The 14,606-nt window shown below is 46.3% G+C and overlaps 1 protein-coding gene across 1 annotated transcript in view; it reads right to left on the minus strand.

The window, feature by feature from the left end:
- CTNNA3 (catenin alpha 3) overlaps window positions 1-14,606 on the minus strand; it is a 1,574,321-nt gene that overhangs the window by 147,264 nt on the left and 1,412,451 nt on the right. The window contains 1 exon segment of the mRNA XM_059729874.1: window positions 5,224-5,405. Coding sequence (XP_059585857.1) covers window positions 5,224-5,405 — 182 coding nt within the window.

The raw sequence follows: 14,606 nt of genomic DNA on the forward strand, positions 1-14,606 counted from the left end.
ATGATGGTCCCTGCCCCCTGTGTCCTCCAGCCCACCAGTTTGTCATGGGGCTGGCACCTCGCCTGGCCTCACGATGTTCCTGCTCCACCTCCTGAGCCAGCTGGAGGACACCAAACCAGTCCAGTTTTCCACCATCCATCAGTATCATCTCTACACGCTCATGTGCTGTGCTGTCCATCATGCCGCCCTCATGTCCTGCCCAGACACCAAGAGGGCCAACTTCAAAGAGTTGAGGAGATTGGTGGGAGAGGCGCTGGGGTTCTTGAGGGCAGGGGAGCTCAGTTCCCAAGATGAGTGGTCGTTTCTTAAAGAAAACGATACTCAGGGTCCAAGGGGTGATGATCCCAACAAGAAGCAAGGGGGGCAAGAGTGCCCCAAAACCTCCCTGGCTCACCAAGGATGTCCAGGAATGCCTGGTTGCCAAAAAGGCAGCATACACCAGGTGGAAGGGGGGTCTTTCTCCAAAGAAGAGTATACCTCCACTGCTCGGGCCTGTAGGGGGGGCTGTTAGGAAAACTAAGGCAGACATAGAGCTAGGACTAGCGTCCAAGATCAAAGATAATAAAAAGTCCTTTTTCAAATATATAGGGAGGATGAAGAAGGCATCGGGAAATGTGGGGCCCCTGCAAGATGCACTGGGCAATCTGCTGGTTGCGCCAGAGGAGAAGGCAGACATCTTTAACAAATTCTTCACCTCCGTTTTCTTGTGCAGGGACCGGGATTCCCCCACCGTGTTTCAAGACGGAGTCGAGGAGAACGCCTCAAGACCTAAGGCTGAGGAGGACCGGGTTAGAGTGCTTCTGGAGGGGCTGGACGTGTTCAAGTCAGCAGGTCCAGATGCTCTCCACCCCAGGGTGTTGAGGGAGCTAGCAGGGGTTATTGCAGGGCCCTTGGCATGGCTTTATGAGCGCTCGTGGTGTTCGGGCCAGGTGCCAGATGATTGGAAGATAGCCAATGTGGTCCCCATCTTTAAAAAAAGGAGGAGGGAGGACCTGGGCAACTATAGGCCCGTCAGTCTTACCTCAATCCTGGGGAAACTCTTTGAGAAGATCATCAAGGAGCACATCTGTGATGGGCCAGCATCGGGGATGATGCTCGAGGGCAACCAGCACGGTTTCATTAGGGGCAGGTCATGTCAGACTAACCTGATTGCCTTTTATGATCAGGTCACAAAAGCATTGGATGCAGGTGTCGCCGTGGATGTAGTCTTTCTGGACTTCAGCAAGGCCTTTGACACCGTCTCCCACCCCATCCTCATTAAAAAACTAAGCGACTGTGGCATCGATGCCTACAGTCAGATGGATTGTTAATTGGCTGAAGGGTCATACTCAGAGGGTGGTGGTGTATGGGTCATATTCGACCGGGGGGAAGTGGGCAGTGGAGTCCCCCAGGGCTCTGTCCTTGGGCCCACACTGTTCAATTTCTTTATTAGCGATTTGGACGATGGGGTGAAAAGCAACCTGTTCAAATTTGCTGATGATACCAAAATTTGAGGTGAGGTGGGCATGCTAGTAGGGAGGGAAAGACTGCAGAAAGACCTGGATAGGTTGCAAGGGTGGGCTAACAAAAACAGGATGCGTTTCAATACGGATACATGCAGGGTGCTGCACTTGGGCAGTAGTAACCGGCAGCACATTTATAAGATGGGAAACTCCCTTCTTGATAGCACAGAGGCAGACAGGGATCTTGGAGTTATCATTGACTTCAAGATGAACATGGGCTGACAATGCGAGATCACGGTCGGCAGGGCTAACCAGACCCTATCGTGCATCCACAGGTGCATCTCATGTAGGTCCAAGGAGGTGATCCTCCCCCTCTATGCGACACTGGTCAGGCCACAGCAGGAGTACTGTGTCCAATTCTGGGCATCCCACTTCAAGAGGGATGTGGATAACATTGAGACGGTCCGGAGGAGGGCCACCTGCATGATCTGGGGACAGCAGGGCAGACCCTACAATGAGAGGCTACGGGGCCTGAACCTTTTCAGCCTTCACAAGAGAAGGCTGAGGAGGGACCTTGTGGCTGTCTATAAACTCACTAGGGGGGACCAGAAGGGTTTGGGGGTGACCTTGTTTCTCCTAGCACCCCCCCAGGATAACAAGGAATAACGGCCACAAGTTGTTGGAGAGTAGGTTTAGATTAGACATCTGTAAGGACTACTTCACAGTTAGGGCGGCTAGGATCTGGAACCAACATCCAAGGGAAGTGGTGCTGGCTCCTACCCTGGGGGTCTTTAAGAAGCGGCTCGATGGCTACCTGGCTGGGGTCATTTGAGCCCAGTTTTCCTCCTGCCCAGGCAGGGGGTCAGACTTGAAGATCTACAAGGTCCCTTCTGGCCCTACTTCTATGATTCTATGATTCAAGCAGCAGGACCTGCTCAATAAGGGTGTGGCTGGGGCACCCCAGTGGCTGAGTCTGTAGTCCACACTTATCCCACAAGCTGCTGGGAACCTCAGCTGGTGGCTCCTCCATGGAGCCATCACCATGGGTGTGTATGTGGTGAGCTTCATGGACATCCTGCTTTCCTGCCCATTCTACAGGCAGAGAGAGACCCTGGTGCACATGACCCTCAAGTGCCCCAGGCAGCAGTCCCTCCATCTCCAGAACCTCCTCTTGAGGTTCTGGTTGAATTTCACCTCATATCTTTTTGTTTTTGGCCACCCATCTGCGGCCCCACCAAGTCTTGGGACTTCCTAGTCAACCTCCTCCTGGCCCTGGCCAAGTGGACCCTGTACTTAACCAGGAAGGAGGTTCTGGCCAGGAAGGTGCCCAGAGACTGCAGGGTTGCTTTCCTCTCACTTGTCTGTACATGTTTATGGGTGGAGCACCAGTGGGCAGTGTCCACCAGCTCCTTGGATGCCTTTGAGGACTGGTGGGTGCGGCCTGGGGGTCTATGCTTGGTGTCCCCCTCCGGAGCACTTATTTTCACATTTTGAACCTTTGACCCCCACATCACTCCTATCCTGTTTTTGCTTTAGTTGTCCCAAGGAATTAGTTGTGTTATTCCTCCATTGGTCCCACACCGTAGGGGCCACTAGTTAGGTGGGCCTTAGGCCCATGACATTTGTGTAACACAAATAGACAGGACCTTCTGGGGCCTGGGCAATTAGTATCTGGGGACACTACTCCTTGTGCCAAATGGACTGCTGAAACAGCACCCCAAATTCACTTTTTAAAATACCTCAGAATCCATGTTCTTCCACAATTAGAACAAGGGAGAGAGGGATTATTCAGATGGGCAATGTTTTATTGCTAGATTTACCATGTTAAAGCAATTTGGAAGCCTACCAGTGTCTCTATGATCATAATAAAATAAATCCTAAATATCTATATGTTTTAATGTCTGCTTTTGGTTTCCTTATCACATGGGGGGGGTTGCAGAAAGGGGGTAGGGGGATGTGGGGGAATGCGGGTCAGTGTGTGGGTAGGTGTGGGGGGACTGTGTGTGTGAGCGGGGGGCTACTTAGGAGGGGTGGGTCCCCTGCTCCCTACAGGGCAGAGCTCCACACACAGAACATGGACTGCCCTGTCTGCAGGGTTCTTCCCCCACATGAGCTGGCAGCGTGCTTCAGTACCCAGGCAAGGGCCAGCAGTAGAGACACTCTCACTGCCTACAAGACTGTCTTTGTGGAGGATCAGGTCTCCAGTTGCCTCAGGGCATGATCCAGGACTGTCCCCTGACCCACTTTTCTCCCTGGGGTCTTTTTTGACCCCTGCATATCCAGAGATCTAATTTTGCCCAGGAGCTACAAATTTGCATCGCAGGGAATGGTTTTTTGTTCCTGCACATGGGTCACATGATGCACACGATGCTGCAAGAGGCACATGCATGCTCATCTGGACATGCCCTATGAGGGAAAAACCTAACAGACCCTACTCTGCTCTTGAACATGAGAGTTAAGCTCATGCTGAGATCTGAGAGCCATACGGGCAAAACCGAAAGCAGACATTGACTCCATTAATCTTGATGAATCTAAGGCCATTAATTTAAAGTATTTTTGAGAGAGAGGTGCAGCTAGACAGGTTTTAATTATAAAGTCTCTGACTTCACAGTGCATCTTTTCCTGTTATAACGGTATATTGCATCATAAAATAAATTGAGAAGTAGTGGACTTCAGGGTTAATAGATATCACTTTAAAACCTTGTCAAATTATGAATAGTTTTCGAAGGGCTACCATAATGTAATAGAAGAGTGTGGGGCAGGCCTAGGGCTACATCCTCAGATGATACAAATTGGTTTAGCTCTGATGAACTAAATGGAGCTATAGAGATTTACACTAACTGAGGATCTGGTCCTTGGTGCCTTATAGTTCTTCTGTCTCTTGCAGGAAAAGTCTGCTTTTTTTTTTTCCATATGGAACAAGAAGTTCCATGTAAGGCTCCATTGGAGCCCCCACTCCACCACCTGAGACTCCACCACCCCCGCTCCACCAATTTTAGCCACAAGACTTTTATTAATAAACATCTATAAACAATTCCTTTGATATTTGTAACTATGAGAATAACTGCTTATACATTCATTGCAACAGACAATATGCTTCTAAAACAGACTGCTTCAGGTAGTACACCAACCAGGTAACCTATAATGACACCAGTGAGAAATGTCCTCTTTCAGATCTGTCTGTAATACAATAGCATGTTCATGGATACTACATAATACAGCATAATGTAACGAGGTAAAATAATCCCATTTCAGCTGTTATGAAAATGTGAAATTAAGCTATCAGTCCAATTGCACATGTACTAGTCATTTGTCCTATACAGTTCATATTGTATACATGTCCATTATATAATGCTATGGTACATTTTACAGAAGTAATTAGCTGTCATACAAATAGGATAATAAAGTTTAAGATGAGCTATTTTCTAACTAGAAAACTTAAATTATTTTGTCACGTTATCATTTTCAATAGAAAAGAAAAGATGCAAATGCTAAAAGGATCAACCAGAGAAAATGTCCCTGAGCAAAATGTACAGCAAACCCCAAAGAGGACAGATAGAAATCATGATTTTCCATTCAAGGACAAACATCATACAAAGCTTAAAACAACCCTTCTGGGGTTTTGGTACTTCAAATCTAATGCTCTGAAGTTCAATTGTACTGGATTCGTTACAAAGATGTTGTCACTTGCCATTACAAAATTTTAGTATATTTTGTTTTACCAATGTGACAACTGCCTCTAACACTTATAAATATTGAAGACTATTTTCTGTATAATTACCTTGTGAAGTCTGTCATCTCCATCATAATTACACACATCCGTTTAGCTAAAGCAATGATGTCATTGCTGGTATCATCCCATATTTCAATCTCTGCATCAAGCTTGCTCTTGACTTTCTTCAAGTCAGCCAATTGCTCAGCTATCTTTTCTTTTTCAGCCTCTGGCAGCTGAGTCATCTTTGCCTGAAATATACAATGATTTGATTTGGAAGACATTTGTGTGTGTCAGACAGTATTTTCTTTCTTGTTTTCTTTTTCTTTTTTGGAAAAAATAATTGGACATTATTGAATGTAAGCTTTGCATATAAGCTACCCAGGCACCAAAACAGATTTCTCAGAACCTTTGAATTTAAAAAGTAGGTCTTACCTCTATAATGATGTGAAATGAAATTCTGAAATGTACCCATGAATTTTTAGTTGATCCAGATCAAAACCTAGGTTTTGTAGCTCAAGCCTGTCTTTAATTCTCTATTCCTAACTATAATTGTCTTTGTTTCTATTTTCAACAGTATTTATCATTTGTCTTTTGAACTTTTCTGTGTAGAAGCTGCATGGGAGGTACTGACAAGAAAAGTTAGCCTCCGTTTCATGAAAAATTCTCTTCTTTTAAACAAATGTCAGGATAAGAAACAATTCCATTCAGAGGAATGTCAACTTTTTTTTTTCTTATCATCTTAAATAACAGGGCTCTAAATAATCCCAAAGATTAGGAATAAAATATTAATTATTGAGTCCTATGGGAATATTAATAAGAACCAAACCCTCTGAAAATGCAAAATAATTTTGACTGTTAAGTTTAACTGAATGAATGCAGAAAAAATAATTTCTATACAACTCTTCTAAATAAGACCCACTATTTTGCTTTGTTATCAGTCACATCAATCATTTTATTCACTTTTCTATCTACTCTTTATGAGTTATTTTTTGTCTTTATCAGAAATGTTCACAAACACAAAACCACCCTGTATGTCAGTACATATTAGTAATAGTATTCATGCCAGATATGCCCGTGCATTGAATCATAGGCCTTCTAGGGGTGCATCTACACATGCAAGCACATGCACTTGCAGTTGCTCAAATAGAAGAGGTGTAAATTTGAGCTGGGGCTTTTTGCCTCAGTGCACACACCCAGACATACGCTTTGGTGTGGGTCAAATTGTACCACTTGGGGCAAAATAACCCTGCCAGTCTCCTCCTGGATCTGCAGCCAGGAGGAGCTACAGCCCGAGGCCAGCACCTGTCCTGGCCCCATCAGTACAAAAAGCTGTCCTGGCAAGTATCTCAGGGCTACTCACTCTCAGGACCTTCTGGGGCCCAGCCAATTATTGATACCTGAAGACATTACCCCTTGAGCCATCTGGACTGCTGAAGCAGCCCTGAGAGTTCCCTGCACCCTCTACCCACCGTAGCAGTCTGGCAGTGGGGGCTGCTGCCTAACTGTGACCTGCTGCACACCTGCCAGACCCAGATGGGGACTGTACAGACAGTTAGAGGCATCTGTCCACTCTGGGCCAGCTGCCAGTGGGCTGTGGCTGCAGAGTTGGCCTTTGTGCAGCACTACTGCCATGAGTGTCTGCTGCCTGGCCATCTGGGCAGCTATTGCCTGGAATATGTTCCCAGTGCGGTGGCCTGCTTTGACCTGTCAAAGCATATCCTCACAGCCCCAATTGACCAGGAGTTCAGACGCCTTCAGCTGGGTCCAATGTGCCAGCTCTGATCAGGCTCCTCTGCCTGATTCCTGTCACTTGCCTTCCCAGCAGGAATTCTGGTGTTCCCTATTTGAAAACTGAAAAATCCCTGATAAAAAAAAAATCCCAAAGTCACTGTGTAAAATACCCCAAAATCCATGTTCCTCCACAATTAAAAGAAAAGACCACCATCTAAAATTACAGAGAGAGTGAGAGACAGAGACACAGAGAGAAAGTGATCTGTTGGGCAATGTTTTATTGATATGTCTACAGTGCTAAAGCAATTTGGAGGCCTACCAGAGTCTCTATTATCAAAATAAAATGAATTCTAAATACCTATATGTTTTGCTCTTTGCCTTTAGTTTTCTAATCATACAGCAGTTAGAGCTCCCTATGACTCCTTCACTAAACAGGATGTGGGGACAGCTGCCCCTGTAGCCACAGCTCCTGCCAGCAGGTCATATCCTGTCTGGCAGCTGGGCACATAGGCTGTGTGCTGGGGGGATGTGGGGTTTGCAGGAGGGGGATGGGAAGGGGGTGGGGGAATGTGGGTGGCTGCGGAGGGATGTGGGGGGCTATAGGGTGTATGGGTAGGTGTGGGTGGATTGTGGGGAGACTGTGCTAAGGGGCTGCTTAGGAGGGGTGGGTCCCCTGTCCCCCACAGGGCGCAGCCCCCCGAACAGATCATGGACTGCTCCCCCAGGGCTACAGTCCCCCGACAGGGGCCACAGACCCCCACATGGGCTACAGCCCCCCCCAACAGGGGTTACAACCCCCTCAACAGGGGCCACATGGCCCCCACAGGAGCTACCACCACCCCACAGCACCCACATGCCCCACCCCTGCTTGCTCCCCCAGGCCTCTAGATTGCTGCCCTGTCTGGCCCCATCCCCTGCCAGCTCCTGCAGCCCCCCAATGGCTGCCCTACCCAGCCCCTGCTTCCACCCCCAGCCCCCCAATGGCTGTCCTGCCTTTCCCTACCCCTTGCCCACTCCTGAGTCCCCACAATGGCTGCCCCACCTGGCCCCATTCCCTGCTTGCACCCCCAGCCCCCCGATGGCTGCTTCCCTGACTCCAGCCTCCTGGCACTTCAAAAACAAAACAATCCTCTCACTCACCAGCAGTAGCAGGGGTTGTGAGGGCTCTGGGGCCATGTGGCAGAGCCCCCCATGCAGCACAGGGCAGCAGGGCTCCCCAATTGCCGCCCCATGTACCCCCCCCCGATGCTCCCCCCACCCAGCCCCAGCAGTCCAAGATGGAAAAAAAAAAAAGCCCCTCACTCACCAGCAGTAACAACTGCCATTGGGGTCACTGGGGCCTTGTGGCAGAACCCCCCCTGTGCAGCATGGGGCAGTGAGGCCTGGCTCCAGCCACCTGGCACCCACACTTCCACTGCCTCATCATGCCTTGTGGAACAGAACATCCAACTGAGTGGGAGAAAGTTGTGCTGTACAAATGGTCTTTCTTCTCCCCTATTAACTGGTTTTGACCCCAGAATTTCTCATCCCTACATGAATTACTGTTCCAAATTCTTTCACCATGTTCTGAACTTGAGCAGTGACAAGATGTTTTTGACCAAGTTAACTTGGTTCACCTTGTAGGCTTTCTTTCAATGACCTCTTTTCCAAAACCTAGCAAACATTCTTTTGTACAAACCAAAGATCAGAATTTCTAATCTAGAACTCTGCAAGTGGAGTTGTGATTAAACAACAGAAACCAAAGCATCGTCTTCATAGTGTGGCATAAACTGAGTAGATGGCTATATTATACACTCCCTTGTAAGTTGGAGTAGCAATAAAAAAAAGTAGTCTCCTTATCAGAGATGCAGGATGTCACAGTTTTCCAGTTGCTTGTAGAGCTGGTTTCTCTTTACCATCAGTCTCAACAAACTGCTAAGTATGTAGAGAAGTATATGGACTCCTTTCACAGCAAAATACATGTTTGAGAAAATATACAGCAATTTTCACATACAAAGGTAGAAAAAAGAATGCAAAACTAATTGGAAAATAGACACTAGCATCCACACTTTCATGACTTTATATGGATGCCCTATATGAAAAACCAACTATAGTGAATGAAATGCAATAACAGAAGTAGAAGAGGAGAAAAGCAGTTCTTTTCATGCATTCGAAGTGCCAGTTTCTACTACTGAGACCAATCTACACAGTCTTTTTTATCCATATTCTGTATGGAATGAGGCTTAGATTAAGCTTTTGCTGCTTAGAGATAATGATGCTAAGGCCAATAGTCCATCCCACAATCCTCCCCACACTGAATTACAGCACCTTGGTTGCAAAGGAAATACGGAAGCAAGGTATTCTCAATTGGTGTTTGGATCAAACACCTGCCAAATGCACAAGTAGAAAGTGACAAGTAATGGCCTCCTCAAATCGTGTATCCATGTAATAAATACCAAACAGAGACAATTGTGTAATGCTCCCATTCATGTATTTATCTGCTAAAACACTTTTTGTGCCAGTTTTATACCTATGTTGACACTTTCCTGGCTGTGCTGCTTAAAAAGATCACTTTTTCTCCCTAATAGAAAGACCAGTGGAATGAGTACCTAACATCAACATTATCACCTCCCTTGTTGAATTCATGACAATCATCAAAGGACCTCAGGATGTCTCATATCTGATTTGATGACTCATATCTGATTTGATAACTATAGGAGTTTGATGATCAACTGAACACCTTAATGAACACATCGTAAGTATTAATTACTCAAATGAAATATCATAGATCTAGCTCTATCACTGGAGCTGTGGAGAGACACAGGGATGACACCCATACACTCAGTTGCAGAGAGGGGTCAATATGAGCTATTTACAAATAATCCATAGGCTGAAAGTGTTTTGAAAAAAGCTTTAGCCCAGGAAAAATCTGAACATATATGTACAAATCAGACTCTGTCTCCTAACAATATACAAATACAATAAGGGGCTAAATACTGTGAGGGAACATATCTAACTATTTGAGGCCAGAATTTGCTGAGCTATTGGGAAAAATGTTAATGACTAGGCATATGTGATGTGTATCCAGGCCATGAAGTCAAAAGTTATAAATCTCTGACAATTCCAAATCTTCATATGGGCTAAAAATGTACAGTGAGGGCATATAAAATGGTCCCAGAGTCCTTACTTGCTCTAAAGAGCATATAGACTGCTATAACACTGTATCAGAAGTAGATTACTTCCTTTCCCTTGGTGGTTCAGCTACACTTGCCAGAACATTTGGAAGAGACTGAACTAATGATACAACTACTCACCAGCCACCTCCATGAGGCAGGGAAAATAGTAGCATTGGGGCTGTTCCACCTCTCCTTACCATGGCCTGAACTATAAGGACCTTGTGGAATATTGCTGGAGCATCTATCTTCTCCTCACACTACTGAGAATATTTCAAGCCTCACAGCTGTGAAAATAAGGTCCAATGCAACCTGAAAATCAACATCCATACAATTTATGCAAGGAGGAAGAATGAATAGTTAAGGAGAAAACTTATTTGATATATGGGTGATGAGAGGAGACATAAAATATTGAAAATGAATTTGCTGTTCATATTATTCAGAATCACAATAAAATGTGATTACTCTGATAAATGAGGCATATTTATTGCAAGACCTGAAATTTGTATTGAAAATAAAAAAAAAAACCCATGAAATTCATAGTTGCTATGGATTGTATTTCCAAGTGATTTTTCTTTTCTTATCCGAAAACACTATGCATTTTATTCCCATCAGAAAATGTAGGATAGCTCACATCAACTAAATGTAAATATTTTTAACTACTGCTGGCAGGTTAAAACAAGCAAAGAAAGAGACATGGTTAAATTACCTTTACACTGGAAAAAAAAAACCCTGCAGATATATTAAATAAATTATTTTTAAAAGCATAAATAAGTTTAACAGAAACAGAGAGCAGTACATTCCCAGTCTTGAACTCTGGTTATTCTATCCAACTTTGGTCAAATAAGTACAAACTACATTGCACAAGTGGGGACTTTTAGAGAGTTCACTATCATTCTCTGGCTCTGAAGAAGCACCTTATAACCCTAATTGGTAATAAATATGGAAGGCAATTACAGTGGAACTGACTCGCTAGCATAAAGGTTTCTTGCTCATAAATCACACAACGTTATCAGGCATTGGAGACTGTCCTCTAAGGGTGTGTCCAGATGAGCCTGCACATGCCTCTTGCAGTGTCTCAAACCCCTTTGAGATGTTGCAAAAGGCATGTGCAAGAATGGGAAAAGGTTCCCCCCACTGCAAGTTTGCAGAGCAGGGACAAAACTAGGCCCCAGGATGTCCAGGGGTAAAAAAAACACAGAGCTAAAAAAAAGAGAAGGGCATGGTCTCCCTGAGGCAATTGGAGGCTTGGTCCTCCACAGAGATGCTCTGGTCACCAGAACATCTCTGTGGTTGGTCCTTGCCCTAGTGCTGAAACACGCTGCCTGCCAATGCAGGGCAGACAGCATGCCAGCAGCAGGGCTCCAGTGCTGGTAAGTAAGGGTTGCGGGGCTGCAGGAGCAGGGGAGGAGTATGGGGGGACCCCTGCTGGCCCCACCTGCTCCTCCAGCACCCCCAATCCCTTACCCACCCGGCCCCACCCCCTCTCTGCCCCCTGAGCCCACCCGATTCCTTCCCCACCAGGCCCCACCCACTGCCAGCCCCCCAAGCCCCTGATCTCTTCCCTGCCCAGCCCCACCCCTGCCTGCCCCCCAAGCCCCTGATCCCTGCCCTGCCCAGCCCCAGTCCCCCAAGGCCCCGATCCCTGCCCCCCCACCACACCATCCCCACAAAAATAATAATTTTAAAAATGCACTTAAGAGAAGTTTCAGCTGCTGCCTGAGTCACTGAGGCCCCACTCAAACAGTGGGACCAGGTGACAGCCCCCTACTGTCCTCCTCTGCCCTGTGCTGCCCAGGGGGGACTCCACCAGGAGGTCCCAGAGCCCACCCCAGCCCCTGCTTCTATGGTGAGTAGAGGCTTTTTTTTAAAGTGCTGGTGCCTGGGGTTGGGAGGGCAGCCATGGGGGCCTGGGGGTGCAAGTGGAGCTGGGGCTGGGTGGGGCAGCCACTGGAGGGTATAGGGAGTGGGAGGGCTGGGTGGGGCACCTATCAGGGGGGCTGCAGGAGCCAGCAGGGGATAGGGCCAGGTGAGGCAGCAATTGGGGGGCTAGGGTGGGGCATGTGGGCCCTGCAGGAGGGATGGCAGCCCTGTGGGAGCCATTAGGCCCCTGTTGGGGGGAACTGTTACCCATAGTGGGGGCTGTAGCCCCTGTGGGGGAGACTGTGGCCCCTGTGGGGGGAGCTGTAATCCCTGGTGGGGGCTGCTACCCCTGTGGGGGGCCATAGCCCCAGTTGGGGGGCTATAACCCCTGTGGGGAGGCTATGGCCCCTGAGGGGGGCTGTAACCGTATGGGGGGATATAGCCACTGTTGTGTGGATGTAGCTCCTGGTGGGGGGACTGTAGCCCCTGAGGGGGGAACATGGCCCCTGTGGGGGGGTATGGCCCCTGTGGGGGGCTGTACCCCTGTGGGAGGGCTGTAACCCCTGAGGGGGGACCATGGCCCATGGGGGGGCATAGCCCCTGTTGGGGGGCCATAGCCTTTGGCAGGGGTGTAGTCCCTGTGGAGGGCAGCAAAACATATATTCATGTATTCATGAAGTTATGAAACATGTATTTAGAATTCACTTTATTATGATGATAGAGACACTGGATAGGGACAGGAAAAAAAGAGTTAACTGTTTACGTGAGCAACAAGGTGCCAAATGTAAGTTACCAGTCAGTAAACTAATTAATGAGTGGCTGAAGAATCCCTTTTAAGCCTAAGGCACAAAGAAAATAATGAAGAGAAGGAATGCACCCATCCTGCCAGATGGGCAGCAAGAACACTCCAATGCTAAAATAAGCTGAAGACAAAAGAAAAACAACTGCAAAAACAGAAGCTGTGTTTTATCAGAACACAGATGCATGTGTTCATCCCACTCCAGCTGTTGTCTTCAAATCTTCTATCTTCAAATCATCATCATCTACTCAATAAGCCCGGGTTGGCCACCCTGGGCTAATATTGAGCAACTATTGTAGGTAACTATATCCGGTGTATGTGTGAATGGAATGGTTGTTTTGTGTATGTGTATAACTGTGTGTAATGATGTTTATGATGATTTGTGTGCATTTGTGTGAATGGTGTGTCCAAACCTCTATATCTAATTCATATAATCAATAAACACGGCACCTTGCCTTATCCCCTTTTATAAAGTCTCACTAGTGATTTGAGCAATTGGCAAGTAACATTTTTGGTGGAGAATGTGTGGGGGTGAATAAGGTTTTATGTTGTGGTTATTGATCAGTTGTGTGTTATCTGTATAGTTAAGTTTTGTCTGTATATGTGTTTGTATGTCTATCTGAAGGTATGCACACTGCCCAGTGGTAGAAGTGCTGAGTATATTGGTCTTGAGTTGGACCGACCACATTTGAAAAATAGAGGAATGCCTGGAGATAGGCAATTTGTTGTAACCTGAAGAATTTGAAGCCCACCTGTGGGTACTTGGATATTTGGACAAGTTGTTTTACTTGGAAAGCCCACCTGTGGGTTGCGGATACTTAGAAGCCCACCTGTGGGTTATGGACTGCTGGGGTAGTCCAGACCACTTATAGAGAGGGGTCCATTGCTTTCGTTTGAATTTTATTTTCAGACTTAGTTATGTTAGAAATTGGACTTTTTAGCACATTTTTATGGACTAGGATAGTGGATTTGAATAATAACAAATAGTAACTGACTTTAAGCAGTAAGAAAAATACAGGAGATGGAAGTTAAGATTTGAAAGATGTCAAAAATCCCCTGCCTACATATCTGCAAGATAAGAGTCTTTTAAAACAAGTGCTGCAGCGATTTGGACATAGCCCATACACCAAGCAGGCAGTAGCAGATGCCTGTACCATTTCAGATTTAAAATACTAATTTAAGAACTATATGCAGGTATATAATACACCACCACACTCCATGAAAAAGGAGACTGCAGGAATGTGGCTTTTATGGGACGCTACTAAAAATCTGTTCCTCCATCTAACTAACTTTTAGGAGGCATTTTAAAGGGGTTAGCTAAAATTTGTAGTAAGGTAAATGTGTATGGTAATTGTGACTAGGGTTGTAAGTTTTGTGCAGAAGAGGTAGTTTGTTACTGCTGACCAGAAAACTTTGTTTGTCTGGGTCAGGCAGAGTAGGAGACATGAGTACATGTTGTGGTCTGCTTAGAATTAAGTAAGAACCTCCTGTTGAGTTTGCAATAGGAAGCTAGGAGAGAGTAGAAAAAATCATCTCTCTGCTGAAAAGGCTGTGTAAATGACAGGGTCCTTCCTTGGGAAGGGTTACAGTCTTTTATAAATAGTTACAAGAGCAGTTTTGTATTTTCTGTGAAGTTTGTAAGTTGTAAGTTACAAGTGCAAGTTATAGCAAGGTAAAGTGTTATGCAGGCAGTGGACCTTCAAAAAGATCAAAGACAGTTAGACAAATGTGAGACAGATACTTTAGGATCCTGTGTGCCCTGCCCTCCCCAATCCCCCCAAAACCCACCAAAACCCCAAAACAACAGAGGCAGCCAGCAGCACAGAAAAAGACAAGGTATGTTACTGGACATCTGCTCAGGCAGTGGCAGAGAATCTGTGATTGGAAGTGAGGGGAAACTTGGT

The sequence above is a fragment of the Alligator mississippiensis genome, chromosome 6 (assembly GCF_030867095.1).
Source record: "Alligator mississippiensis isolate rAllMis1 chromosome 6, rAllMis1, whole genome shotgun sequence".
Taxonomy (NCBI): domain Eukaryota; kingdom Metazoa; phylum Chordata; order Crocodylia; family Alligatoridae; genus Alligator; species Alligator mississippiensis.